The sequence below is a fragment of the Lactuca serriola genome, chromosome 3, assembly GCF_051521515.1.
Source record: "Lactuca serriola cultivar US96UC23 chromosome 3, Lser_US96UC23_V15, whole genome shotgun sequence".
Classification (NCBI taxonomy): domain Eukaryota; kingdom Viridiplantae; phylum Streptophyta; class Magnoliopsida; order Asterales; family Asteraceae; genus Lactuca; species Lactuca serriola.
Genome location: NC_136410.1, coordinates 198,472,337 through 198,499,425, shown reverse-complemented (window position 1 = coordinate 198,499,425; position 27,089 = coordinate 198,472,337). Strand labels below are relative to the sequence as shown.

General features: G+C 34.7%; 1 protein-coding gene across 1 annotated transcript; it reads right to left on the bottom strand.

The window, feature by feature from the left end:
- Positions 1–17,126: 17,126 nt before the first annotated feature.
- LOC145093497 (Peptidase family M48 family protein) lies at positions 17,127–21,759 on the bottom strand. Its single transcript, XM_079031639.1, has 8 exons — positions 21,315–21,759; positions 21,025–21,082; positions 20,563–20,630; positions 20,267–20,446; positions 20,065–20,161; positions 19,045–19,154; positions 18,826–18,959; positions 17,127–17,580 (listed from the first exon to the last, which is right to left on the bottom strand). The coding sequence occupies exons 1-8, from the start codon at positions 21,558–21,560 to the stop codon at positions 17,445–17,447; spliced, it is 1,029 nt and encodes a 342-aa protein (XP_078887765.1). The 5' UTR covers positions 21,561–21,759; the 3' UTR covers positions 17,127–17,444.
- Between the last annotated feature and the right edge of the window lie 5,330 nt (positions 21,760–27,089).

Sequence of the window (27,089 nt, the reverse complement as noted above, 5' to 3'; positions counted from 1 at the left end):
GTACGCGAAGGCCTTGGTCTCGCTTCGTCCACGTCGCCCCTCTGCGAGCTATCCGACTCGTCCCATCCAAAGCGAGGCAGTCGAGGACTCGGTCACGAGTGACGCACGAGTACGCCCCGCGTATGAGCGTACGCACCGCGTACCGAGGCTTCTCAGACCCCTATAAATAGAGATGCGAGGGTTCCAGGAAAATCACCCCATCTCTCTCATTTCTCTCACGATATTGCCTCGATTTCCGTGCCCGTTCTAACCCGAAGCCCTAAGTCTCGAAGGTCGATTTTACTCCCGAGATTCCCGAGAATCCCGAGAAAAATCCGTTTCCCGAGACGAAACTCTGCCCGGTTTTCATCTCGCTTTCGTCAAACTTTCAGGTGAGTTCATACCCCTACAAACACATTTTTAAATGCATTTTAAATGCTTTTTATACTCTTTTAAGGGGGGGATGCAAGTAAACATACGGTTATTATCGTGTATTTCATAAAGTTTCACTGTACTCGTTTTTATCAAATGAATCACTTGTGATTCACTACTACTATGTGAAAACTCTTGTCACATTTTGCATGCACTAGATTTATACAAAGTATTTAGCAATTCCAAAGCATCCTTCGTTGCTAAACCGTTTTAATACATTTTAAAACTTATGATTTATGCATTGTCGAACATTGTGAAAAAGGATAAACTTTGCATACAAAACTACTACTTTAATACAGACTTAGTTGAGAATCCGTGAGACGTGTACATCTTCAAATAATACCTTTTTGCTAAAAGGTACCGCTTCAAGTCCTGTCTATAACCAGAGTCTCCCGTTCGGAGAACGTGTCAAATGTGTATAGATCTATACGGGAAGTCATGATCCCGTGCCCTGACTGTTAGCTATAGTCCGTCCTTTGGGGTGACAGTTTGTCATAACGCTACGACGCCTGAAGAACGTCGCTACAGGCATATTATGTTTAGTATGGTTATAAAACTCATCGGATATACAATTATTATAGTACTTCTGATTGATGAATGAGTAGTTATTAAAACTATTCTTCATCTAACAAACTGAAATCTTCTAATAGGTTTTATTATATAAATCTATGCTTCAACCTTCTAAAGCATGTCTTTTGCTTTCGGTTTTTAGTCTGGGACATTAGGCTAACTATCACTTTAGGAAAATATGGGATTTTCCCGGTATACAAAACAAACAACTAATAAGAAAATAAGGGATTTTCTTGGAAAACATACACTCAATTTGGAATGGCATACAAACTTTCTAAACTACTTATGAACTCACCAACTTAATTGTTGACACTTTCTCTTTGAAATAACTTGTATTCTCAGGGAACCGCTAAGCAGGTTTGGAAATCAACTTTTGGGGATTAACGCGCTGGCGTTAATTACTTCTTTTGAAAGATGTTTATGCTTTTATCTTTTGGGCATGTAATGAATGCAATGATGTAAACATTTTAAAAACCTTTATATATGTATGGTGGTGTGTACTTTCCTTTCTATGAACTGTTATGATACTGAATATGACGTCCTCCACCCCCGAACGTTTCCGCTGTTCTGGTTTGGGGGTGTGACAAACGTACCAGCAACTTCAGTCGGATCAGCTACGGCTTCATCGTGGCCTATAGCCAAAACTCGTCCCACCCCACCGGTATTTTCTGCCTTTGGGCAGTTTCTCTTGTAGTGGCCCACCTCGCCACAACCCGTAGCAAGTTTGGCCTACACCCGCGCTGGAACCTAAGTGATCGGCTTTGCGGGATCCTTGCAGACACGGACAGTGTGTCCCTTTCTGTTGCAGTTAGAACACTGCATTTCCCGACAAGATCCACGATGATGATAAGTGCATTTGGTGCACTTTGGAAGGTTACCCCCATAAGGCTTTGTTGGTTAGGGATTTGTAGGAATGATAGTAGGTACAGTAGCAGCATTCACTGAAACCAGTTGTTGTTTCTTCGTGGATTCTTGGGAAGACACACCCTTCCCTTTATTCCATACTCTCTTCCTGTCATTGTTGTTGTTGTTGTTTCCCTTTTGTGGTTCTGGTGTAGCAACCGTTGAGTTCTGATGACCTCCGAAATCAACAAGAGATTGTGCCAGTTCCTTGGCACTTTCAAAAGTGTCAGGTTTTGAAGCTAACACGCTTGAACGAATTTGGGGCGACAGTCCCCAAATGTATCTCTGTATTTTCTTGCTCTCAGGAGCAATCATATCTGGGCAAAGGATTGCCAGATCGCAGAATCTGTTGGTATAAGTTACTATGTCGGTACCAATCATGACAAGAGTCCAAATTTCATGCTCGAGTTTTTGAATCTCCCCTCGTGGACAGTATTCTCTCATCAACATGATTTTTAAGCTCTCCCAGCTTATGGAGTTTGCCACTATCAGGGTAAGTACCTTAATGTGGCCATTCCACCAAGTTAAAGCTTTATCAATAAGGGTGAAAGTTGCAAACTTGACTTTGATGTGCTCGGGACAGGAGCAGATTTCAATGACTGATTCTGTCCTTTCGATCCACTGCCTCAGAGCCATCACACCACCAGTTCCATAAAACATCCGAGGTTTGGCATTAGTAAAGTCCTTATAGGTGCATTCTCGGGATTGCCCATGACTCTCGCCATGGTTGGATGGGTGTGTGCCAGTTCCCGAGCCAGTAGTACTTGAGTTATTGATCTGTGACATGGTAGCTGCTACAGCGGCGGTGACCGCTGCTTGGAACATGACAGCATCAAATTGAGGAGGTGGAGGTGGTGGTGGTATAGGTGCTTCCCCACCGTTGTTTCGCCTTGGGTTCCTACACAGAGGCATCCTTCAACTATAGGTTGAAAAGATAAAGATAAGAATTCCATAGTATAGAAATTGTATGTGTCTTATGAACTAGATTTCTATAACCCAACGACAGATGATAGTACAAGTCCCAAAATAGAAGAATGAAAGTTATTTGTAAGGCTGAAAATATGAAACAAGCATTTGGTTTTTCCATAACTTTTTAAGGATTGAATGAAATACTCCACGTAGTAATAATAGTGCCACTTATATTAATATAATAGTTGATACAATGATCACGAAAATTTCACCCCTATAAGGGTCTCCGGTTACAAAGTTTAAGAAATTTAAAAACTTTTAGCCGAGGTCCTAACTTATAACAAAATTTGAGATTTTGGCAAGCACTACTTGCGCCGTAGGTTGCGCTTGGAGCTTGACTCCGCATCCGATTGCTTCGATTCCATTAGACGCCTATCAAAAGCGGCTTGTTGTTCCCTCAATTCGGCTAGGGCTGCAATCATTTGTGCTTGGAATGCCTCGTTTTGGAGTTGGGCATTGTCCTGAATTCTGTCCAGCCTACGGATGTCAGAAGTGTGAACCTGTACTTCTACGTTGACATCCCTAATCCGGCTAGCTTGAACTCCAGATTAGAATGACTGATTTGCTAGCTTGCCCACCATTACTGGTAGTGCTCGATCAGCTGAACCTCCGCCGCGGACATCGTAAAAGTCTCGGCACATGCCATAGGGAGGGCGTAGGTTTTGTTGTTGGCTCTAATGGTGGAGGTGACTTCCCCAGACGGGAGTCGGTCCTTGAAAGTTCCTTACGAAGGCGGGAGGTTGTGCGGGTGGTGGATTGATCACTTTCGGTTCTGAGTCGGTACCGGAGTCATCATCTAATTCTATGGGTTCTTCATCCTCTTCGGGATCCTCTTCGATCCATCCCCCGTTGCCTTGGTTGGGATAGTAGGGGTCGTCGGGGTGGTGAAATCTAGCCATTTGACTGTACGAGAATAGGGTTATAAGAATCGAATAATGTTTGGAACATGTAAGACTAAACATGTATGTTAAGCTATCCTAAGTAATAAATACTCCTATAGTATTTAAATTTGTGTGTTTGATTTCCGTGATGTTTTGGTAAGTTTTGACTTGTTGCCTACTACGAGCAATCCTCAATATATATTGGTCCGATCTCGGACAAATATAGTTGATCATGCTATATTTGTCCCAAATCCGATTGCATATATTGAGTCTTAATCGTAGTGTCCAACTTGTCTAAATACTTCTTGTATAGTTATAATCACGAAAACATGTTTGTTGTATGCATGTATTTATACTTGAATGAACTAACATTAAAAGCTAAATGAAATGCGGCTTAGGCGTAAAACAAAAAATGTTTTATCAGAGAGTATTAGTCCCTTAATCATTTATAGTTTGTATATCTTATGTGGTTCGATATACTTAGTTCACTATAAACATTGCTCTGATACCAATCTGTCACACCCCCAAACCAGAACGGCGGAAACGTTCGGGGGCGGATGACTTCATGTGGTAGCATAATAAATGAATACATAGTAAAGAAAGCAATACAACCATCATATATATAATTGAAAGTTTACATTGTTAAAAAGTACATGTTCAAAACCAATTACAATATGATGTCAAAATATGAATTTAAACTGACGACGCAGCGTCCCTTCTTCAAAAGCTGTTTTGATACCTGTAATTACTGAATCCCTAGGACATACAAGTAGTTTTGAAAGAGTAGATCAGCATTTAAGCTGGTGAGTTTCATAAATATTAAATGACAATGTTTGTATGAAATGAAATGTTTTGTTTTTGTTTGTTTGTTTCTAGAAAATCTCATATTTTCTACTAGCATAAATGTAGCCTTCTATCAAGACAAATGTTTGTTTCTAGAAAATGTATGTACGTGTAAAATATCCAATATGTTTGAAAAACCTTGTAAATCAATGTATTTTTAATACCCCATGTGAGTTTTATAACCATACTATTGACTCGGATTGCCTATACACAACGTTCTTCAGGCGTTGGAATGTTATGACGTTTGTCACGCAAACGGTGGACTGTAGCTAACAGTCAGGGTGCGGGTTGTCAAGCCCGTATAGATCTATACACAAACACCATGCTCCCCCTCCAAGGGATTCTGGTATATAATACAAGACTTGAAATGTGTACTTGAACGTACGTGAAGTTAATGTCTCACAAATCTTAGTATAAAAATAGATTTACGTGTTAAAATGTTCGTTTGTTCTTGTATATGAAAGTGACTTCTTGAAAATTGTGTTTCTAGTATGTAAAAGTTAGTAATATTCCTGTAAAACTATACCTATTTTAGCTTTCTAAAAGTGTGTCTCGTTTGTTTAGAAATACCTAGAAAATGAATCACTTGTTATGAAAGTATAGATTTTTATAGTGTCTAAGATAGACACGTATACATGTAATTTAAGCAAAATGTTTAATGTATACATATATGACAACATTTTACATTTCTAAAGATATAATGTTATCGTAATATATTTTATATACGAAAGTTCCCTATAAAGTTTATAAATCACATATGATTCGGTTGAATAAAAGTGTATAATAAATCTTTATATAACACACGATAATAATCGTGTGTTTTACTTGTATTCCCCCCCTTGAAAGCATATAAAAGCATTTAGAATATTTAAAAAGGGTTAATTAAGGGGTATGAACTCACTTGAAAGATCGAAGAAAGGTGAGATGAAAACCGGGCAGAATTTCTTCTCGGGAAAATGGATTTTCTCGGGATTCTCGGGAATCTCGGGAGCACAAACGACCTTCGGGAATTGAGCAAAGTGACCAGGGCTTCGAGTTAGCACGGGCACAGAAAATGAGGCAAAAACGCAAGAGAAATGAGAGAGAATGGCACTTTTCTTCGGAACCCTCGCATCCCTTTTATATGGGGTGGGAACCGCCTCGATACGCTGGGCGTACGCGTGCGTCACGCATGACCGGATCCTCGACTGCCTCGGAGTTCGGATGGGACGGGCTGCTAGCTTCACATAGGGCGAGACGTGGACGATCAGAAGCCTAGCCCTTGAGTACGCTGGGCGTACGCCTGTACGCTGGGCGTAACTCGGATACACTTGCTGACTCTTCCTTCGGATAATACCAAGGTTTAATAATAAAATTTATATTTTATTTATTTAATAAACTTCTAAAATTCATATTTTCTTCATACGAGCTCCGTTTTCGACGTTCTTTATATCCACGCGTAGGTGAGACTATGCTCTACAACTTTCATTTAGATTCCGTCGGCAAATTTTGAAATTATTTTTATTATTTATTTTTAAAAGGTCGCGTTATGGAAATTCCGTTAGAAATTCATAACTTCTTTATCTGACGTCTGTTTTTGCCAGACTTTTTACCGTTGAAATACCATTGTCGAGACCTTCGATTCTCGTTAAGGTCATTCCGGTCAAAAGTCGCTCGATCTCCGATTCGAGTTTTTAGCTGTCTGTCGCTAAGCCGAACTTGAAAAAAAATCATAACTTCAATTTACGAAGTCGGATTTGGGCGTTCTTGTTACGTACGATCTCGGTTTAATGACATCAAACATAGTAGTTAATGAAGTAGAAACTTTTTTGGACATTTTATTTTCGAAGTTAATTTCATTATTACAAAAGTGGTTACAATACTTGACTTTTTAGGTCATTACATAGAGTTGAAATATCGGGTTGTCACAAAAACCCTAACCCGGGTGTTTGCACCCTATTCAAACACTCTAACTCGACCTCCCTTGTCCCTAACACTTCCAGAAGAGCTGTAGAGCGAAACCCTAGCCCCTTTTTTTCCTTGTGAGTGATTTTGGCCTTGTGAAGGAAGCTTGAAGCTTAAAAGAAGAAGAAGGAGGTGGAAGAGTGAAAGGAGGGGAAGTAGATCCGACATCTACTCTGCAAGAGGCTTCCATTCAGGTAGAAAAGTCCCTACCTTGATCACTAGTTCATTAGATCCCCTTTTGTCCCTAATTGGTGGTTTTCAAGCCCTAAAACACCAAACTCCATGTGTTTGTGCTCTATGATCCGAAAGGACTTCAGATCTAGACCTTATGGACGTATTAGAAGTATAAAGTCTCTGTGGTTGAAGTGATTGAGGTCCTTATTAAGTGCATGACCTCATAAAGAGCTTGGATTTGCCTTTTGGAGCTTATAGGGCCATGCATGCACGTAAAGTTTGCAACTTTACGTGATAAGCATGCCCTAGGAACATAGATCTATGGTTTGGAAGTGTTGCATGTCTCAGATTTGGTCTGTATGGGAAGTGAGTCGAAGGGACTCAACGAGTCCCAAAGTGGAACTCAGCAAGTTCTATGAAGATGGTCTTCGACTCGGCGAGTAGGATGAACAACTCGGCGAGTCCTATGAAGATTGCTTGGAACTCGACGAGTTGTTCTTCAAACTCGGCGAGTCATATGAACTGTTACTGAGTAAGAGGGTTTAGGTGTTGAAGGTCCAACCCTTCGTATCTGCACGCAGAATTAGCAATTTAACGTGTAGCAATAGTCCTGGAAACCCAAATCCTCATAAAGGATGCCCTGGTAAGGATTTGGAAGCGAGTAGGAGATCTGCTCGTTGGGACTCAGCGAGTTGTTCTTGGACTCGGTGAGTCGGATCGCAAGTCGGTTCTATCGTCCCAAGTAGTGAGTTAAGGGTGACTCAATGAGTGAGAAGAGGGACTGTCGAGTAGGACCGGGTTAGTGGGAAAAGGACTCGGCGAGTCTGTGCCATGACTATTTTGGTATGTACATGACCCGATTATGAGCATGGTCCTTTTGGGTTGCCTTCACCATAGCAATATGTAGGATGATTTAAAGAGAGAAAGGTTTAAATATAATTTATTAATATATTATGAGAATAATATATTAAAGGAGAAATCATATTGTTTAATTAGTATTAGTCAAGAATTAATTGATAATTAATTTTGTGGCTAAAAGAGATTAATTAAATTTAGGGGACTGGACTGCAATTATTGGATAATTGAGTTATTGGGCTAAGGAATGATAAAGGAATAAGGGGTGCACGAAATTATGATGGAAGCCCATCATATTTTCGTCCATGGCCTTATCCAGAAGGTTCCATGGGCTGCTTAGAGTTTAAGCTGTCCATTAGGGTTTTTACTGAAACCCTAGCAGCCCACACAAGTATATAAAGGACCCCTTAGGCCCCAAAAACGTGTGGAACTGATTCTCTAGGGTTTCTAGTCGTTTTTGGCAGCCTCCTTTCTTCTCCTCTTCATCCAAGTTGCATAAGGTGTTTGTGACTCCGTTAGAGGTGCAACACTTGAGGCACTAAGCTTTCTAGAGCCAATCCAAGCAAGGAATTGATTGTTATTGCAATATAACAATCAAAGGTAATTCTCTAAACCCTAATTCAGATTATGATATGTTAGATCTAAGTTATTAGTCTTGGATTCAAAGCATGTTCAATAGAGAAACCTAGATCCAAGCATTAGGGTTTGTATGAGCACATAGGATTGTTCTTATGCCTAAAACCCATCAGTGGTATCAGAGCTTTGATTGGTTTAAGTTGTATGTGATGGTTAACTGTTTTGTTTGCTTAAAATCGAGTTTTTTTTCCTCTGCCCGACACAACTCGGCGAGTCAGTATCTGGACTCGGCGAGTCCAGGTCTGACTCGGCGAGTCAGTGCGTCAGGCAGAGGGTATTTCGGAATTTAGCTGCTGTTTTGACTTGGATTTAATGCCTAATTCATTTTTTGAAGTAAAAATCCGATTTTTATCTTAAATTAATGATTATCCTTGCCAAAACAATAAATAATTTCAAATCTTTTAAATATTGGTTGTTTATATGATAAATATGGATTATTTCAAATTATTTGGTAATTATCTAGTGACTAAAATAAGATTAGGTCAAATATAGATAATTATGAAATTAATTGTTTAATTTGAATTATTTGTTATTTGATCCCTAATGTTTTGAAATGTTTCAAAACTTGCCCTCAAGTTTTGGAATTTAAAATTTTGACTAAAAGTTTAATTTTGAAATGTTAAATTCTAAAACCCTAGTAATTTGAAAAGTTCAAATCACACCCTTATGGTTTTATTAATAAGTTAAAGTGCATAATTAAAAGTGATTTAATAAACCCATAAAGTTTTTGGTCTACATTTAATTAAATTAAAAGTATAATTTACTAAGTTAAACCACCTAGTATTTTAAAAGTGTAAAATACACCCTATACTATATATAACATTAAAAGTCTAGTATTATATATGTATGAGTAAACAGTCAGTCTTACCGTTAGTAGGCATCATTCACGAAGCTGGTCTGTAAGGGGTGTTTAAGGAAATTGCCTATAAAATGGTGATTGAATGGGTATCTACTCTTACCCACCGCACTCTTGACTAGTGGAGGGTCGTTAGCTGAACGGGTAGGATAGGACAGAAACCTTCCATTATAAGAATAATGAAGTACAAAGTAACTAAATGCTTTTTCAAATTCCCAAATCATAGTTACTTTAGGAAAAATGTGAAATTGTATGCTAATCCATAAAATTACACTTCGTACCCCTGTCAAACGTTAGTGGAGCATGTGTGGTTAACCGGCACACTAATTTGGGGATGACATTGGTAGCGAAGGGTGACTCGATGTTTGTCATAGATCAATGGAGCGTGTGTGGCTAACCGGCACATTGATTAGGTGATAGTAGCATTGGGTGCACCACGTGATTCGTATGGTTATTCACACCTTGTTTGTGATCCTCGGCATCCCAGTCACAAATAGTAGGGCATAATCGAGATTAAACATGCCATTGAAAAGTTCAATGAATCTCAAAAGATCTAGGAGTTTCAATTCATTTAAAACTTAAACTTCTTTTTCGTTTTTCATGGTGGAAATTGGTAAATCGTCATTTACCTACCTTCAAATATTCTGCAGCTAGATTACGGCATCCCTCTTCTAGGTTGTAGAGTATTGTGTTGGATCCTAGCTTGATGTTTCATTTGGGTGTTACATCAAGAATTCTGATCAACATAACTTGAATTTTCTCCCGTTTTGTAGATGTCTGCATCTTACAATGGTCTTTCTAAATCCTTTGGAACAAGCTTTCCAAATGAAGATGACGTTCCGAGATACGATCAAGGAAATGAGAGTCATGCTTCACTTCCTCCACCTCCTCCAATTGTTCTCCCTGACCCACAAGTTCAAAGGCTTGAAAAGTTCAAGATCACTCAAGCCCTTTTGGCAAGTAAACACGAAGATGGGAAACCTATGTGTGCACACGTCTTAGAGATAAAGTCACACATTAATAGGTTAAGCATGTTGGGTGTTGAGATTTCAAGTGAGTTAGCTGTTGACTGGGTTCTTCAGTCACTTCCGGGATCATATAGTGATTTCATTAGAAAGTACTATATGATGGATCACGACGTGACCCTCATTGATCTCACCTATTTGCTTATAGCTGCTGAATCAGCAATGATTTGGCGTGCTGGTCAAGCAAATTTGTCTGGTGAATCAAACTCCCAAACTTCAATGGACACTGGCAACATTGGAAGTGCAGAAAGAACTAAGTCTGTGATTGTCCGATGTGCTGTGCCAAAGGAGTCCATTTGCTTTTATTGCCAAGAGAAGGGGCATTGGAGACGAAGCTACCCTAACTACCTGAGAGATCTAAGAGATGGGAGAGTCAAGACGTATGGCTCTACTTCAGGTAAAATCCATTATCTAACTCTTTTAAGTTCCTATTCTAGATTCTTAATACATGATGTGATAAGATTACATTTTGATGTTTTGTAGGATCGAAGAAAAGAGAGGAAGTCTAAGGGAAGAAGTGAGTTGAATCTAATCGTGAAGAAATGGATTTCGATCACATTACTTGAAGAATGGATTCTTGAGCTACTACTTGGAGTTAAAATAGATTGTTAAGAAATATGTAATACCATAGTTTTTCAATTGAATTGCATTGTAAGGACAAAGTTTTTCCATAATAAAATGAATTTTGACTTTATCTTATTTATTTATCCTTGCAATGGCATGTATGAAAGAATTGATGTTTGAATGTTTCTATTATTAGCAACAATGGATTTGATTCTTAATTATGTTATGTGTGGAAATGTCCAAATAGGAAGAGTTTCTCATCGCCCAAGTTTCAATTGGACAGAAACTTGGAATCATGCAATGTGTATTGTATGATGAATGAAAAAACTTTCACATTTGGGAAACTTAGACTAATTCTTTGACAAAGTGTCAATTGAAGGACTAGGAGATCAAGTACACTAGGTTGTGCGTTGATCAAGTCCACCACAAGAGTGACAAAGATATTCATCATGATTTACTAAAGTTTAGTAAATATGATTATACTTATAAGATTAAGTGTAATTCTGAGTTGATTGAAAGAGTTTCAATGAATAGTAAAACGAATAAAGAAGAATCAAATAGGCAGAAAGATCAAAGGTTCTCTATTCTAAGAAGAAGGGAGAGTACCTTTTATTGTGTTTTATGATAAGTCTTAATGATTAAGAACCATGTCTCAATAGATCCTCTAAGTGAGTCTTAGTGCAATTGCATGTCTAAGAAGAGGAATCGAGTATTGTAGAAATGGTTAAATCAATAAGTCAATCATACTTCGTTCCAATATCAAGTCTTAGAGTCAAGATTTTGACATTGAGTGAAAAGTCTTAAGTAGGTTTATAACACTCATCAAATGTGGAAATTGGAAAAGTTTTCTTATTCTTGCACATTTGAAATTGGTAAGTTGTGCTGTCTTGGATAAGACAAAGACCAACTAGGACCACTTATGTGAAGTGTTTTGTCTCGATAAGAACTACACTAACTCTTGAATATTTGCTTTGTCAAGAAATGTTTCTTGACAAGAGAATCTTATATATCAAGGAGTCAGTGGGAGTCTTAATGGTCTTGAAAGGTTTGAAGAACAAATCAAGAATAAACCTTATAGATCATCACTAGCACACGACTTGAGGTTTACAACCTATCGTGTTGACATTATTTTGTTTCTATGCCATTCCAATTGAGTTAATTGTGTATGTGAGTTCTATGAGTTCTCATTTGAATGCACACTAGAGCCTTAGTCGATGAAAAGTACATTGATATGTAAGGACAAATTACTAAACTACTTGGAAGACATGGTGGGCACTCATGTTACCATAAGGCAAGAAATCAAGATTAAGAAAGTTTAGTCCATATGAGTTTGGATTTGTCGCAAACCTTGGTTTTAGCAAATTCACATGGATAGGAACTCATACACCATAAAATCTAAGTGTCATAAGATTCCCTCCTTCATGAAAATGACTGTGAGGAAATGCTTTCACTAAGAGAGATCTTAAGAAGATATCAATTGTGAAAATTGTATTCTCAAATTCGATTATGGTTACGGCATCCCTTTCCATAAGTTCGAATTGTGAGATTTGGCAATTAGTTTGAACATTTGGAACTTAGTAACATAAGTTCTAAATTGTTCAAACACACATATGAGCTATCTAAGGAAAAGGTGTATAAGTTTAAAAAGCTTAGATAAAGGCTTATCGAAGCGTCTGGTATTAGAAATATGAATTTCAAAAATTCAATAGGCATTGTTTTCTGGAAGTTCATTTGTTTTCTGAATACATGTCAAAGTTACTGGGAGCATAAGTGTTATGCTTATATAACAATCATCATGATAGTGGGAGCATAAATGTTATGCTTGTATAATTATTATGGCGAGTATTGCAAGTTAGCAATATTAATTATAGAAAAACAAAGATTCCATTTGCAAAGTTGCATGGGTTGAAAAGTTGTTTTACTATAATTAAGGGAGAGAATTTTATACTTCGTTTCAAAATCTAAAGCTTAGATTGAGAAATTTTAATAGTTTCAGTCAAAGGATACATTGTGTGTTCTTAAAATTCGATTATGATTACGGCATCCCTCTTCATAGTTCGAATTATGAGAACATGACACATAAAATATTATGGCAAAAGATTGGTAAAATATCATATCTTTATGTGAGACATTATGCATCGTGTCTCGTACGCTTCGGGTATAGGATCGATTGCAAATGCTATAAGAATTTTATACTTCGTTTCAAAATCTAAAGCTTAGATTGAGAAATTTTAATAGTTTCAGTCAAAGGATACATTGTGTGTTCTTAAAATTCGATTATGATTACGGCATCCCTCTTCATAGTTCGAATTATGAGAACATGACACATAAAATATTATGGCAAAAGATTGGTAAAGTATCATATCTTTATGTGAGACATTATGCATCGTGTCCCATACGCTTTGGGTATAGGATCGATTGCAAATGCTATAATATTTACCATTCTAAAAATTTTCCAAATGTCTAGCGCATCAAGAGGGAAAAAGGACTAGAATTGGTTTTGACTAAAATATTTAAACAACCATCAAAGGACGATCCAAAGTTCGCTGAGGATTGGTCGCTTGTAAGAAGTTGGAAGTATGGTATTGGATGGACCATATCGACATTATAATGAATAGATAAGATTCTATTAAGAATGAGTTGTCATATGGAAAATGTGGAAATGTTTCCATATTGGGAGTTGGATATTAAGAATCTATGTCTAGATTAGAAACTTTTATGCAAGAAGGATGTTCAAAGGAATGTACTTTGAATGTGAGACTTCACGTCTATAGAATTGTCTTGTAACAATTCCCGATAGAGTACTTTGTAATTTCATTGGCCAAGTCTTGGTGACTTTTGTGCTATGACTTTGCGAAAGGATCGTTGCGTAAAATTTTAGAATCTAGCATATTCTAGTAGTGGCAAGAACCTTGTGTTCTTACACCAAAAAAATGGGGATTAAGGAATTGTGAAATGAGCATCATTGAAAAAGTTTTTCAATTGATCTATTTCACAAAGCATGGACCATAGGAAACAAAGTGTGCATGCTTAGAGCATGGGACAATTGTTGTTGTAATTCAAGTAATGAGTTGATTATCCGAAACATTAAATGATAAGTAATGAGTAATCAATATGGTGGATAAATAGAAGTGTTTTATTTACTCTCACAAGTTTGGGGCCATATAAGATTAAGTATTATTATTATGTTTCAGTTTGCATGTTTTGACTTCCAGAATAACTAGGTTATTCAAACATCCACAATCGGTCATACGTTGGAAGTAAGTATGAAGGAAGACTGTCATGAAGAGTCTGTAGATTGTCTGAAAGGTTTAGACATAGCACAAGTTTGCTGCAGAGTTCATGAGTGCTTTGATAAGATTAGAGTATTGGACTAAACCCACGCTCACTTGGATCACTTCATGGTTTTATCACGAGTGATTAGTGAGACGATAATATTGTATATTCTTGAAACCGAGAACTTGGTGTTATAAAACTTATTATTGTGTGTGATTCGATCAGTAAATGCAAGCGAGCATTTGAGTCGAAGTTTATCCGTTCCTTTTATCCAAAGTGGGATAAAAGCGATATTTGTGGGCCTCTCGATGATTTAGTGATGACACCTAAGCGCTTGGCCAAGCCGGGACTAAGTTGATGTGTTCAATTATAGTCTGTTGTCAGTCGTCATAAATCGGAAGTCGGGAAACAGTATAGAGAGAATGATTGAAATTCATGTCTTTTGTCTATACGATATCTTGAGAATGGAGGAATATATAATCCCTTATCTAGAGGACACGCTATCTGATAAGATCAGAGTTGACAGCGGCTTTTGAAAGCCACGATTGCTGATTAGGTTCTAAAGTCATACGGAAAATAGTTATTAGACTTATCCAAGTGGGAGACTGTTGGATTAGTGTCTAAGTCCATAACTATTTTGGTATGTACTTGACCCGATTATGAGCATGGTCCTTTTGGGTTGCCTTCACCATAGCAATATGTAGGATGATTTAAGGAGAGAAAGGTTTAAATACGATTTATTAATATATTATGAGAATAATATATTAAAGGAGAAATCATATTGTTTAATTAGTATTAGTCAAGAATTAATTGATAATTAATTTTGTAGCTAAAAGAGATTAATTAAATTTAGGGGACTGGACTGCAATTATTGGATAATTGAGTTATTGGGCTAAGGAATGCAAAAGGAATAAGGGGTGAACGAAATTATGATGGAAGCCCATCATATTTTCGTCCATGGCCTTATCTAGAAGGTTCCATGGGCTGCTTAGAGTTTAAGCTGTCCATTAGGGTTTTGACTGAAACCCTAGCAGCCCACACAAGTATATAAAGGACCCCTTAGGCCCCAAAAACGTGTGGAACTGATTCTCTAGGGTTTCTAGTCATTTTTGGCAGCCTCCTTTCTTCTCCTCTTCATCCAAGTTGCATAAGGTGTTTGTGACTCCGTTAGAGGTGCAACACTTGAGGCACTAAGCTTTCTAGAGCCAATCCAAGCAAGGAATTGATTGTTATTGCAATATAACAATCAAAGGTAATTCTCTAAACCCTAATTCAGATTATGATATGTTAGATCTAAGTTATTAGTCTTGGATTCAAAGCATGTTCAATAGAGAAACCTAGATCCAAGCATTAGGGTTTGTATGAGCACATAGGATTGTTCTTATGCCCAAAACCCATCAGTTGAAGGTCCAACCCTTCGTATCTGCACGCGGAATTAGCAATTTAACGTGTAGCAATAGTCCCAGAAGCCCAAATCCTCATAAAGGATGCCCTGGTAAGGATTTGGAAGCGAGTAGGAGATCTGCTCGTTGGGACTCGGCGAGTTGTTCTTGGACTCGGCGAGTCGGATCGCAAGTCGGTTCTATCGTCCCAAGTAGTGAGTTAAGGGTGACTCAATGAGTGAGAAGTGGGACTGTCGAGTAGGACCGGGTTAGTGGGAAAAGAACTCGGCGAGTCTGTGCCATGACTCGGCGAGTCCAGTCAACTGGAAGTTGACTTTGACCAAGGAGTTGACCTTGGACTAGGGGTGGGTCAGTCATCTGACCTAAGGGTATTTATGAGTGGCTAATATATGTTTATGATTTATAGCCGGAGGATTACCGGTTCAGCAGTCAGACGCTTAGCAAGCAGACTTTCAGCAGCTACTTTTCGAGGTGAGTTACCTTCCAGTAGCAGTGGGTCTACGGCCACAATGTCGGCCCACCAGTAGGAGTTGTATGATTAGATGATTGTCTCTGTGATATTCATCTAGGGTTGCTACTACCTGTGATATGTTTATGTGCTAGTATGATATGATGTTATGTGCTAGTGACAGTAAAGGAGATAGTCCCCAGATTACTGGTCGATAGGGCCGAAGGGGCAGTCATGCCCAGTTATGCTAAATAGATTATGTGATATGTGTTATGTGGTAGCAGTACGGGGTGAAATAGTCCACAGCATCCGGTCGAGAGGACCGAAGGGGAGACCAGCACCCAACTTTGCTAGTCAGTATCCGGTCGAGAGGACCGAAGGAGAGACCAGCACCCAGCTATGCTTGTCAGTATCCGGTCGAGAGGACCGAAGGGGTAGGTCGGGCACCCAGATATGCCTGACAATATATGTATGTTATGTGGTTATATGGTATGTGGTACATTGGGGGAACTCACTAAGCTTCGTGCTTACAGTTTTCAGTTTTGGTTTCAGGTACCTCTTCTTCGAAGAGGAAGGAGTTGATGCGGTAGCGGCACATCATACACACACTATTTTTCCGCCTTCCGAGATTGTTCTGGGATTTGTACTCTGACTTTTGGTTGATTTCGTATTTTGGTTTTCAAACACGATGTATGGATGCGAAACAATTTGATCAGACAATGTTTTATTTACAAATGTTTTGCAAAGTGTTTAGTTAAAAATGAAATTTTTGGCTCATAATTTGGGATGTTACATGTAGTTTCAAATTACATTTCTTATCACATGGTTACATAGATGGAAAAATAACTTACCGTAGAAAATCTTTGAAATTTAAAAAAGGTCGAGTCAATCAGAACTCCAATCCACTATATAAACATTGATTTAAAATTTATGTCGATCTTCTTTGCTATTTAAAAATCAGTTCATCGACAATTTTAAGATTATGTTTGAAATGTCACAACTAACTTAATTTTCAAGTTTTTTATATTGTAATGTTTGATGTACAAATAAAATAGATCTTTAAACTACTCATAGTAGCATTTCAACAAACTTGTTGATCTTTCTTTTTTAAATCGGCCAAAATACATTTTTATTAACTATAAAATTCATTTTGCAACCATATCATTTTAAGACATTTTACATTTTCAACTAGTTTATCAAATAGTTGTTTTTCTTTACTAAACCTTGTTTTATCAACTACCAATTAGCTTTTCATTTAGTCTATTAAACATAACATCCTTTACTACACTTTGTAATTCCATGTTGATTTTTCAAATTAATAATAACATAATTCATATACCTTCATTGATCCAAAAAGGCAAAAATACCTAACATAATAAACATAGAAATTTGAATTACATCATACCACAAGCTAAAGTGTTTGTAACACGATATCTGAATTTGTACATTTCTGTATAATCGAATGTGTAAAACTTTTTGTACATTTCTATATAATCGGAGTATGTAAAACTTCATAAAGTGGTAACGATCGGTCGCTAAATTTGTAGCAACTAAATTCTTAACCAATCAAGACCAGGATAGTTGTACATATTCACAAACCGATTTTCAAGTTTTTTGAGGTTTTAAAAGCAAGTGTATATCACCTCATATGTACTTTAACTTGTATTCGATCTTGCCATGATTTTTTTAAACTTGTTGCAAAGAGTTTTTCGTAATTGCACGTTTCATGAGAGATTTATAATCTTGACTTCTTGACCACTCGTCGATCTCACGAGCTCTTAGCACAGGAAGGGGATGTGAAAGTTGTCTCGTTTGTGCATTTCTAGAGATAAAGAAAAGAGATTATTATGATTTATGATTATATTTATATAATAAGATAGTAAAATAGACAGGTTGGATAACATATCAAAATCAGTAATTTTTTAATACAAGTCGAATCAGTCTGAATTCAGATTTACTTTATGTGGTCCCATTCAAGAAGTAAATGGAACTCAAGTGGGGCCCATTTTAGATAAACAAGTAAAAATTACCTGATATGGTGATATACGGTGTTAATTCAGTAAACCATATATAAGTGTTTCTATTTTATTTAATAACAAATTAAAAAAAAAGTTAAGAGAGATTAGATTTTTCCCATTAAGTGCTAGCCCCTCATTTATATTATGTCACATCTTTTAAATACTTTTTAAACATTATTTATTCAAATAACAATTTATAATTGGACAATACTCATTCGCTATTTATTATTATTTATTATTATATTCAATGATAACTGTTTTTAGAAAATTTCAAAACCTCAAGGATCTTTTTGTCATATTCCCAAAATAACTACTTTTTTAATGTAATCTTGTTTTCAAATTTCATGTTACTTAATTTTTTTTTTTTTTACAAACAAACTTTTTCAAGTAATAAATAATTCTTTTTATTATTTTATATACGCAGAGTATATACATCAAATTCTCTTATATACATGCTAACATGTAACTAATTTAGAAACATCTCTTTATTTCATTAAAAAAAGATTAGTCTCATGAAAAACCTTATACTTTGTGTTTTTTTGGATTAAAGCTAATCTTTATTTTTTTCATGAAAAAGACTTTATATTTTTTGTTTTTTCTGAAAAAACCTTTAACTTTGTCTTTTTTCCCAAAAAAAAAAGTAAAAAGTAAACCTTTAAATGTTTCCAAATAAATCCTCAACTTTTTTAGTTTTTCTTGAAAAACCCCACATTTTACTACTTTTTTTTGAGAAAAATGACTAAAATGTCCAAATCGGAAAAAATAAAAAAATACAAGGTCTTTTTCATAAAAAAAATAAAGTTTGACGTTGAATCCAGAGAAAAACACAAAATATAAAGGCCTTCTATGACATTAACCCTAAAAAAATTCTACAAAACAACATTTTTCTTTATTTTTCTAATTCCATTTAATTTTATAATTATACACAACAAACAAAATGTTTGAGTAACTCATTCCATTCCTTTCAGCCAACCAAACATGAGGCCGAAAAGTAATCACCCATTCCATTCCAAGGGCATAATTGTCTTTTAAAATGTTTTAAAAATTACCTTATATACCATCCAACAGGACTCGCAGAGGCTTTATCATAAGACCGGGCTTGCTCAAGAAAAGCATCCACATTGAGTTGATCAGCCAACGACGGGCATCCTCCCGCAAGTTTCATTAGAACAGAAACCACCACCTCTTGTGGGACCCATTAAAGAAAAATTATAAACAATAAAAAAAAATAAAAAATTAGAGGGGTAAAAGTTGCACATTGTGTATACCTTAGGGTCTTGAACAACAAGAAGAGCTGCCCGATCACATGTAAGCTCTGCTGCCCGAAGCCAACGAAATAACTGCTCTTCTAATCTCTCGGCAATTATTCCACCAATCCCTAAAACATAATTTTCTGATTTTAGTCCAAAACTATAATTTTTTTCAACTTTGGTTCTTTTGTTTAAAAGTTTCATGTCGATTTTGAGAAAGGTTTCAATTTTGGATTGAATATAGTAAAAATCAAAGAGCACAGGGACCATTATTGTAAATTACTTATTATGTAATTGTAAATTTATAACTATATAATCTACTATTATATACGAAACTAAAAACATAGATATATAAAAAAAACTCAATAAAGAACAATTAAGTTTATAATAAAACGAGTATATTACATTTTTGGTACCTCAGTATAGATGATTTTTACAATTTTGATTCGAAAAAAGTGCTCTTGCAACGTTTGTAGTCTGTGTTCCAACTAAAATGATTATTTTTGGGGTTAAAATTGCGAAATTCAGCTATAAACAGGGACCAAAATGATCATTATACATGGAACAGGGACCAAAAACATTACTGGAACCTCAAAAAAAGACCAAAATTGCAAGAGAAAACTTTTGGGGACCAAATTTGCAAATAATTAGCTATACGCAAGGACATTAAATCATTAATCTAATATTTTCATTTTCTGGTTGGTTTCTAGAAGATAAAATTATAATATAATTAAAGTATGAAATTCTTAAAAAGATTAGTCATTCAAAAACATTATAAACAAAATATGGGTTATATTTCAATTACATAAAAAAAAAATCCCATGCCTGAGGAATGAAATTAACAAAGCACACTAAATATGTTATAGTATACAATGAGAGGAAAATATAATATTTGTCATTAATTCTTATAATGGATGTTGTCATTTTTAAAAAAAAAAAATAACTCAATTTCATGCCTGAATTAGTAAAATTCCACATAATTGAAGAAAATTCAAGATTTCATGAGATTTACATTAAAAGGTTATAAAGTGTACATACCAGGTATAGTGTAGGCTCCAAGGGTAAGAATATTAGCAACTGTTAACCAAACACCATGATCACATTTTAAGTGTCCAAGCTCATGAGCCAAAACAGCCTGTTTATTAATGTTAACATACTTTCTTAATATCATTAATATATATATATATAAAAGATAAACATTTGGGAGAAGAGAATTTAAAAAATAAAAATAAAAAATTACCTGCAACTCCTTTCTTGAAAGAAGCTCTACAAGGCTTGTATGAACAACAACAAATGGCTTTTTACCATTAATGGCTAAAGTATATGCATTAGGAACTGGACTTTGCCTCACATATAAATCAGGAGCTTCAATCTTCAGTGCTTCTGCTGCTTGGATCATTAACTGATGAAGTTCTGAAAGCTGAAAAACAAAACAAACTAATTAAACCATTCTTGAAATGTTAATAATTACATTTTTTTTTTCTGATTTCTTCTTTAGAATTTTTGTTGATGTGGATATAGATATGTAAAGTTCACCTGATTTTCGGATACAAGAACAGAGGTCCCTATATTTTCAAGAACCATCACTTGTTCTGCTATGCTTCCTGTAATTCAATGTGATACTTCAGATTAAATAAGATAACAATGAAGAACTAAAAGATCTCTAAAACTAAAGAAAACAGAAAAGTAAGAGCAAATCACACATTCACTTCTCAATCTTAAGAAGAAAACTATATGTTTCACTTTGCTAAGTTGAACACTTGAACTCAATTTTCTGTGAGAAATATGAGGTGAAGTTACAAGTTTGTAAAAGTCATAGATACACCACAAGTTCGTTCATAAATCATAATTATGTGTAAGTATGGAAGATGTGATATGTTGCAGAGCTTAAAACATACCATGATACAAATCAATGGCATTATTAAGCATGGCAGATCGAACAAATAAGTGGTCAAAAACGTAATCAGTATGGAAAACTCATATACTTCATACTCTTACCTAATAAAGCCTTCCCAATCTCGTTCAGACCCGGAATCGCCCTCAAAAGCAGCGTATTCTGAAAGAACAAATGAAAAGGTTTTTACAAATGCGCTCCATGTACAATTAGAGTTAGAGTCCACTAAATTTGTGAAGATGAAGGATACGACATGCTTGATAGATGTAGTGTGTGAATACTGTGATATCTTCCACTAATTGTAACGCCAAATATTGGGGAAACAACAAGATAAACAATAATCCTAATAATTTATACACAACAGAGGATAATTATAAACTGACGATTGAAGTACCTGCTTGTCAAGAGGATGTCGAAAGTCATCGGCGTCAAGATCACGAAAAAATAAAGGGGAGGAAGAAGAAGCTGCTTTACAAACAGAAATCTGAAGCCCTCCATCTCGATTCTTTTTCAGCGATGCGAACTTAGCATATGATGAAGTTGAACCAACGATATGCTTGCTCCTGGCGATATCAAATCCAAAAGAAAGTGGTGAAGATTTAAGAGCCAAATTGAACGACGGAAGGGAAGCAACTGCCATCAAAAAGTTTGCACACAAACGGAGCAATGAGAATTTGGGAGAATTAGGTTACGTTGAAGGTTAATCGTCTGATTAATTGATGATTGTCTGGCTCCGGTGGGTCGTCTTTCATGACTGGTGTGTCTCGTCCACAGCCGTAATCATGGGCGATTATTTGCCGCCACTTGTTTTGCCGTTGAAATCTTGAAAGTTTGAGGAATCTTTTTGTAAACCATCCCACAATACCATTGGAATAAAACAGAATCTCACATTTAAGATTTGAATCAGATTATTTGGTTCGGATATTCGGATTTTTTTTATTGGTTTTTAATAGGACCGAATTATTATTTTGGATTTCGGATTATTTTTTTTTATAAAATAAAAATGGAATTGCAATTTATTATTTTGTTCTTTCTAATATATATCTTTAATAATTTATATATTTACTAAATTATTTTTTTAGTATATTAAAAAATTTTCATCTATTATAATACTTTAATTTGTACTTCTTATGAAAAATAATTGTCTATAAAATAGTACACTATAATATATTTTTCTTGACAGTTATTTCTAAGTTTTAATTCACAACTAATTAGATAATATTTTTTAATTTATATTATAGAATAAGTTCCTATTAAAGTTATATATTTATTGAAACGTTTTGAGTTTTGAAAACCAAATTGTAAAAAATCGATCCAATCGAATTATAATTTGGTTGGATCGGATTGGATTTGATTTTAGTTTCGACTGTTTGGATCTACGTTTTGAAAACCAAAATTAATTTGGATTCACTTAATTGGATCAGATTAAACCGATTCATCCAAACAAACACCCATATTTGAAATAAGGAAATCAAGAAATTTGGTTAGTTTAGTTAAAAGGGTGTGGGGTAACTGGTTATATAATGTAAACCATTTGGGGTAACTAGTTATAGTTAAAATGATGTTATAAATCAATTAACAACTAGTTAAAATGATGTTATAGATCAATTGCACGAAATGTACGACTAATTGTAACATTTTTAACTTTCGATGTTATACATTTTTTTTAGTTTTCTTCTTTTTTCAATTTATTTATTTGTGATTGTTTTTTTTTAATTACGCTGGTAGGGACGGAGCTAGAATTTTAGATTAGCGAGGGTTTAGACGTACATCGTAATATATATATATATATATATATATATATATATATATATATATATATATATATATATATATATAATAAACCATTTGAGTGAGATATATGTCTATATTATATGTGAGTTTATAATCTTACATCATAAAAAGAGATTGTAATATGGAAAGTAATAATACATATTGTAATGTTATTTGTATAGTTATAACTTTAATGTTTTCTGAAAAAGTTAAGTAATAAATAATGAATAATATATAACAAAACATTAATATCCAATAACATTAATTACATTTTAATAGATGAAGCAATGAATTGATGGTGGGCTTTGAAATAGATGGAGTATATAGTTGATGGTGGGCTTTGAGTGGTAATATACTAATGTCAATAGAGTTATGGGGCACAACACCCACTAGCCCCCCCCCCCCCCCCCCTACTGGCTCCGCCCATGCACACTAGATTAATTTAAAAAACGAAACATGCAATTTAATTCACTCATGGATTAACCATAACATTCAAAACTTAAGAAAAAAAACATTGTTTTTCGAGTTTCTCTTTCATCTTCTAGAGCACTTGCACTTCTCGTGGTCCTATATTTTCTTCGCTAGTCTAATGTATTGTTAAATCCTCTTTCTCCGCTTCCTTACAAAGAAACTGCAAGTGCTCACGTTGCATATCAACATTTTGTTAGGTGATCAGATTGTGTTGGTCAAACTTTGCTTCTATTTCAGCCAACTCTTGTGCCCTTCTATCAGTTTCGTCCGCGTATCGTTGAGCGCGTTTTGCTTTGTCACGTCCGATCGGGGGTGGGGGGAGAGAAAGAGATCTTCGATGTCCTCGGGGATGTCATCCGTGTTGACGTTGAGGTCGATGTTCGTTCGCGTGTCGAAAACGTCAAACGAACTAGAATTGCGAGACATCTTTGATTGTGCCTCCCCCAATGTTAGCGTCTTATTCCATTTTGGATCTACTCTAACAATCTCTCATGAAAATCTCATTAAACTTGGTGCACTGGGGACTGATCGGAGTCCACTTACTACTAAGCATATCAATATTGTGTGACATCTCCAATTTCACGACTAGAAAAGACCGATTTGTTTATGCTTTATTTAAAATCGGATTATCCTTTTTTAGAATAATATTACGGAATATGTTCCCAAAAGTATGATAAGTATATTATCAAAGAAATTATGAAGAAATGTATTTTTATTATATTAAAAACGTTTGGATGTCATCGTCAATACAGTGCATAAGCATAAACAGAAATAGTATAGGCCTTACAAACATATATTATTCTAATGGCCTATAATCCATAGATCTCTTATTAGGTAATCACTCATGTGTTCTTTTGCCAGTACCTGTAATACAAGAAACTGAGTGAGTCAGGTTTGGGAGCCTGGTGAGCACATAGGGTTTTCAACCCACAATAATTAATTTCTTTAATTTCATCAAATCATTCAACCCAATTACCCATTCCCGTTATCATCACTTCCTGTCCCTAAAGTATCTAATTTATGGGACCTATCCTAAGGATCATCATTGGGATAGACAATACTGCTTAGGGGATTCCTCAGCAATATATGTCATTAAGGCAACCATAAGGGGGATGGAGTACACCTAGTGAACACATCGTTCACAAACACTTACAAGTTGCGAGCCTGCTAGCGTTCCACTAGACTGTCTAGAATAGTTTGTGGTCGTCATCTATACTCTACTAGATGACTGAGTCAACTTTCAATATCGAGGTCTCTCATCATTTTATTTCATCTTTCATCATCTATTTCATCTACCCTTCTTTTCCCTATATATTGATAGGTATAAAATACATATACAGTTTAAATCAAGTAAAATATGTATACATCGTTTATCCAACATAGATATCAAAAACACAGATAATATACACGAATAACACGTAATTTATATTAAATACTTCATATCTATGTGTAAGATGAAAGTAACTATGCACTCACTTGTTAAAGTGATGACTTGAAATTCAAACAACGCTTCACTTCTAACAATTGTCTTTTCCTTTGACGAAATGTAGTATTATTATCGCTAAATTTTAGTCTAATATTTATTGCGACTAATTATTAGTCTAGATTCATCATTAACTAAAATTCTACTTTCGTGGTCTATCAAGTAAGGAGCAAACAGGTAGGATCATGTCGGAGGTAGGGTCTGTTTGGTATACGAAGTATATTGTTTGGAAATCTCACTTTAAACACCTCACTAAATCACAACCTAGACATCATCCCTACGGAGGTAGGGGCGTAACTTTAATGTACGCGGGGCATATTGCAGTAGGCTAGGCGTACCAGGCGCTACGCGGGGCGTATGCTACCACGTGTCAAAATCACATGCGAAGCCGTGGGAAGGAAGGTGTGGCTAAGATGGTGCCACGTGTCACCTCTGGAACTTAATAGAAAAATTAATTATCTTATAAGATCCGTACGATAGTATTTTATGTTCCACATGAAAATAGAATTGGATATAATATGGAAAGTGTTTTTCAAATAAACATTTATGATGCAAATTCAACCCACTTTCTGTCATCATATTCATTTGAAACCCCTAACTTTTTAAATTCTTTTAAATTAATATAATAAAATCATCAATATTGAAATTTCGATATTAATTCTCTATTTTCAATGTGTTATATTTAATTTGTTAATCTAAATATGATGTTCAAATTCTTTTTAAACTATTACATTAAATTCATTATTATTGTAATTTCAATATTAATTTTTTATTTTCAATATAATATACTTAATTTATAAATCTAAATATGATGTTAAATTAAAAACATAAATTTAATATATTTAATTTGAAATTAAAATCCTCACTTTATCATATTAATCTAATATGTGTAGTTATTGAATTTATATATTGTGTTAAATTCAAAACATAAAACAAAACTTGAAATAAACAAAGAAAAATAATATCCAAAACTATCTTTTCTAAATAGCTAAAAATGTTTATACATAATACCTAAATCAATGCCAAATTAACAAAACAAATTGATCAAAAACTACTTTTTATATTTGAAAATAGTATTCAAAACCTATTTTTAATTTATAAACAGGTAAAAAGTTTAAATATAAGAATTAAATCAATATGTCAAATTAACAAAAAAAAAAAAAGATGATTTAACCTACTTTTTATAATAATCATTTTTTCTTCAAAATATGGTTTATAATTAATTAAAAATATTAAAAGTTTAAATATAATGTTAGATATCGAACATGCATCAAAAGATAGTTTTAAAATTATTAAAAATAATAAAAGTTTAAATTAAACGTTAAATATAAAACCTACTTCGAAATTTCAAATTCACACACAACCTATAGATATATTTGATTGAAATAATATGATCATAAACCATATTTATCTAAATTGAGTTTATTTTTATTTTAATATACAACTTACGGGTAGCGGTTATTGATATGATGTTGCTTTAATATTGATATATGTTATCATATTACTTAAAATACTTAGAATGTTTATAAATTAATGTAAGAATTATTATTTTAAAGGTAGTAACAACGATAACAATGAAATATTTATTTTAATAACATATATTAAAATCAATATTTTAATTATACTTGTGCAACGCAAATAGTATCTCCTAGTGTGTGTGTGTGTGTGTGTGTGTATATATATATATATATATATATATATATAGAGAGAGAGAGAGAGAGAGAGAGAAATCTCTTTGTGATGCTCGTTGGACTTATCAGATGACATATCATATATGACTTATCTACGTTTGAACCAGTTATGAGATGAATAATCATTGTTGTTGGTTTGATTTGTGGCGCACTTATTACTTTGTGACACCTGATTAACATGAGATTTTGATGGACTTGTAATGTTAAGGTCTTTTTGTACTGAAGATCAAAAAGACATCGTGTAGATTATCGTGAATATCTATACATCCATCTAAAAAATAAATAAAAACTGTTTTACAAGTTTACTCAAAATTGTAAGCTTAAATAAAATATAGGTATCCGACTGTATTGCTTGCACTTTTTCTTGGCATTTTTTATTTTCATATGCTTGCAATGATTTTCTGATGCTTCAGTTTATCAAAATCATTTTTCATTCCTTCAAAAATACTTTACATATGAGAATACTACAAAATTGTATTTCCACATGTTATAATTTAATATTATATATAGTACTATACTAATTTTCAACACCAGAGTCATTATAAAAAATAGGTATATTGTAATACACTTGAGTCAATATATCTCTTTTTTGTATCAAACTTACTTATAATTGCCTTTCTAGCATGTAACACTAGTGTTCCAGGTATTTTTATTTGTGCTTCATTTCCTTAAGAATTTGCAAATTTGGTCCCTACCTTCGGTGTACGAGACAGGTACGCCGACCATATGCGTTTAAGTGATGATCGTGGAT

What these genes read in the sequence shown, in the direction of transcription:
- LOC145093497 (XM_079031639.1), bottom strand. Translation starts at nt 21,560, where the DNA reads ATGGCAGTTGCTTCCCTTCCGTCGTTCAATTTGGCTCTTAAATCTTCA. An exon ending in TGGAGCCTACACTATACCTG is followed by an intron (nt 19,155 to 20,064) that starts GTATGTACACTT and finishes ATTATGTTTTAG; the next exon opens with GGATTGGTGGAATAATTGCC. An exon ending in CCTGTTGGATGGTATATAAG is followed by an intron (nt 17,581 to 18,825) that starts GTAATTTTTAAA and finishes CTTTATCTCTAG; the next exon opens with AAATGCACAAACGAGACAAC.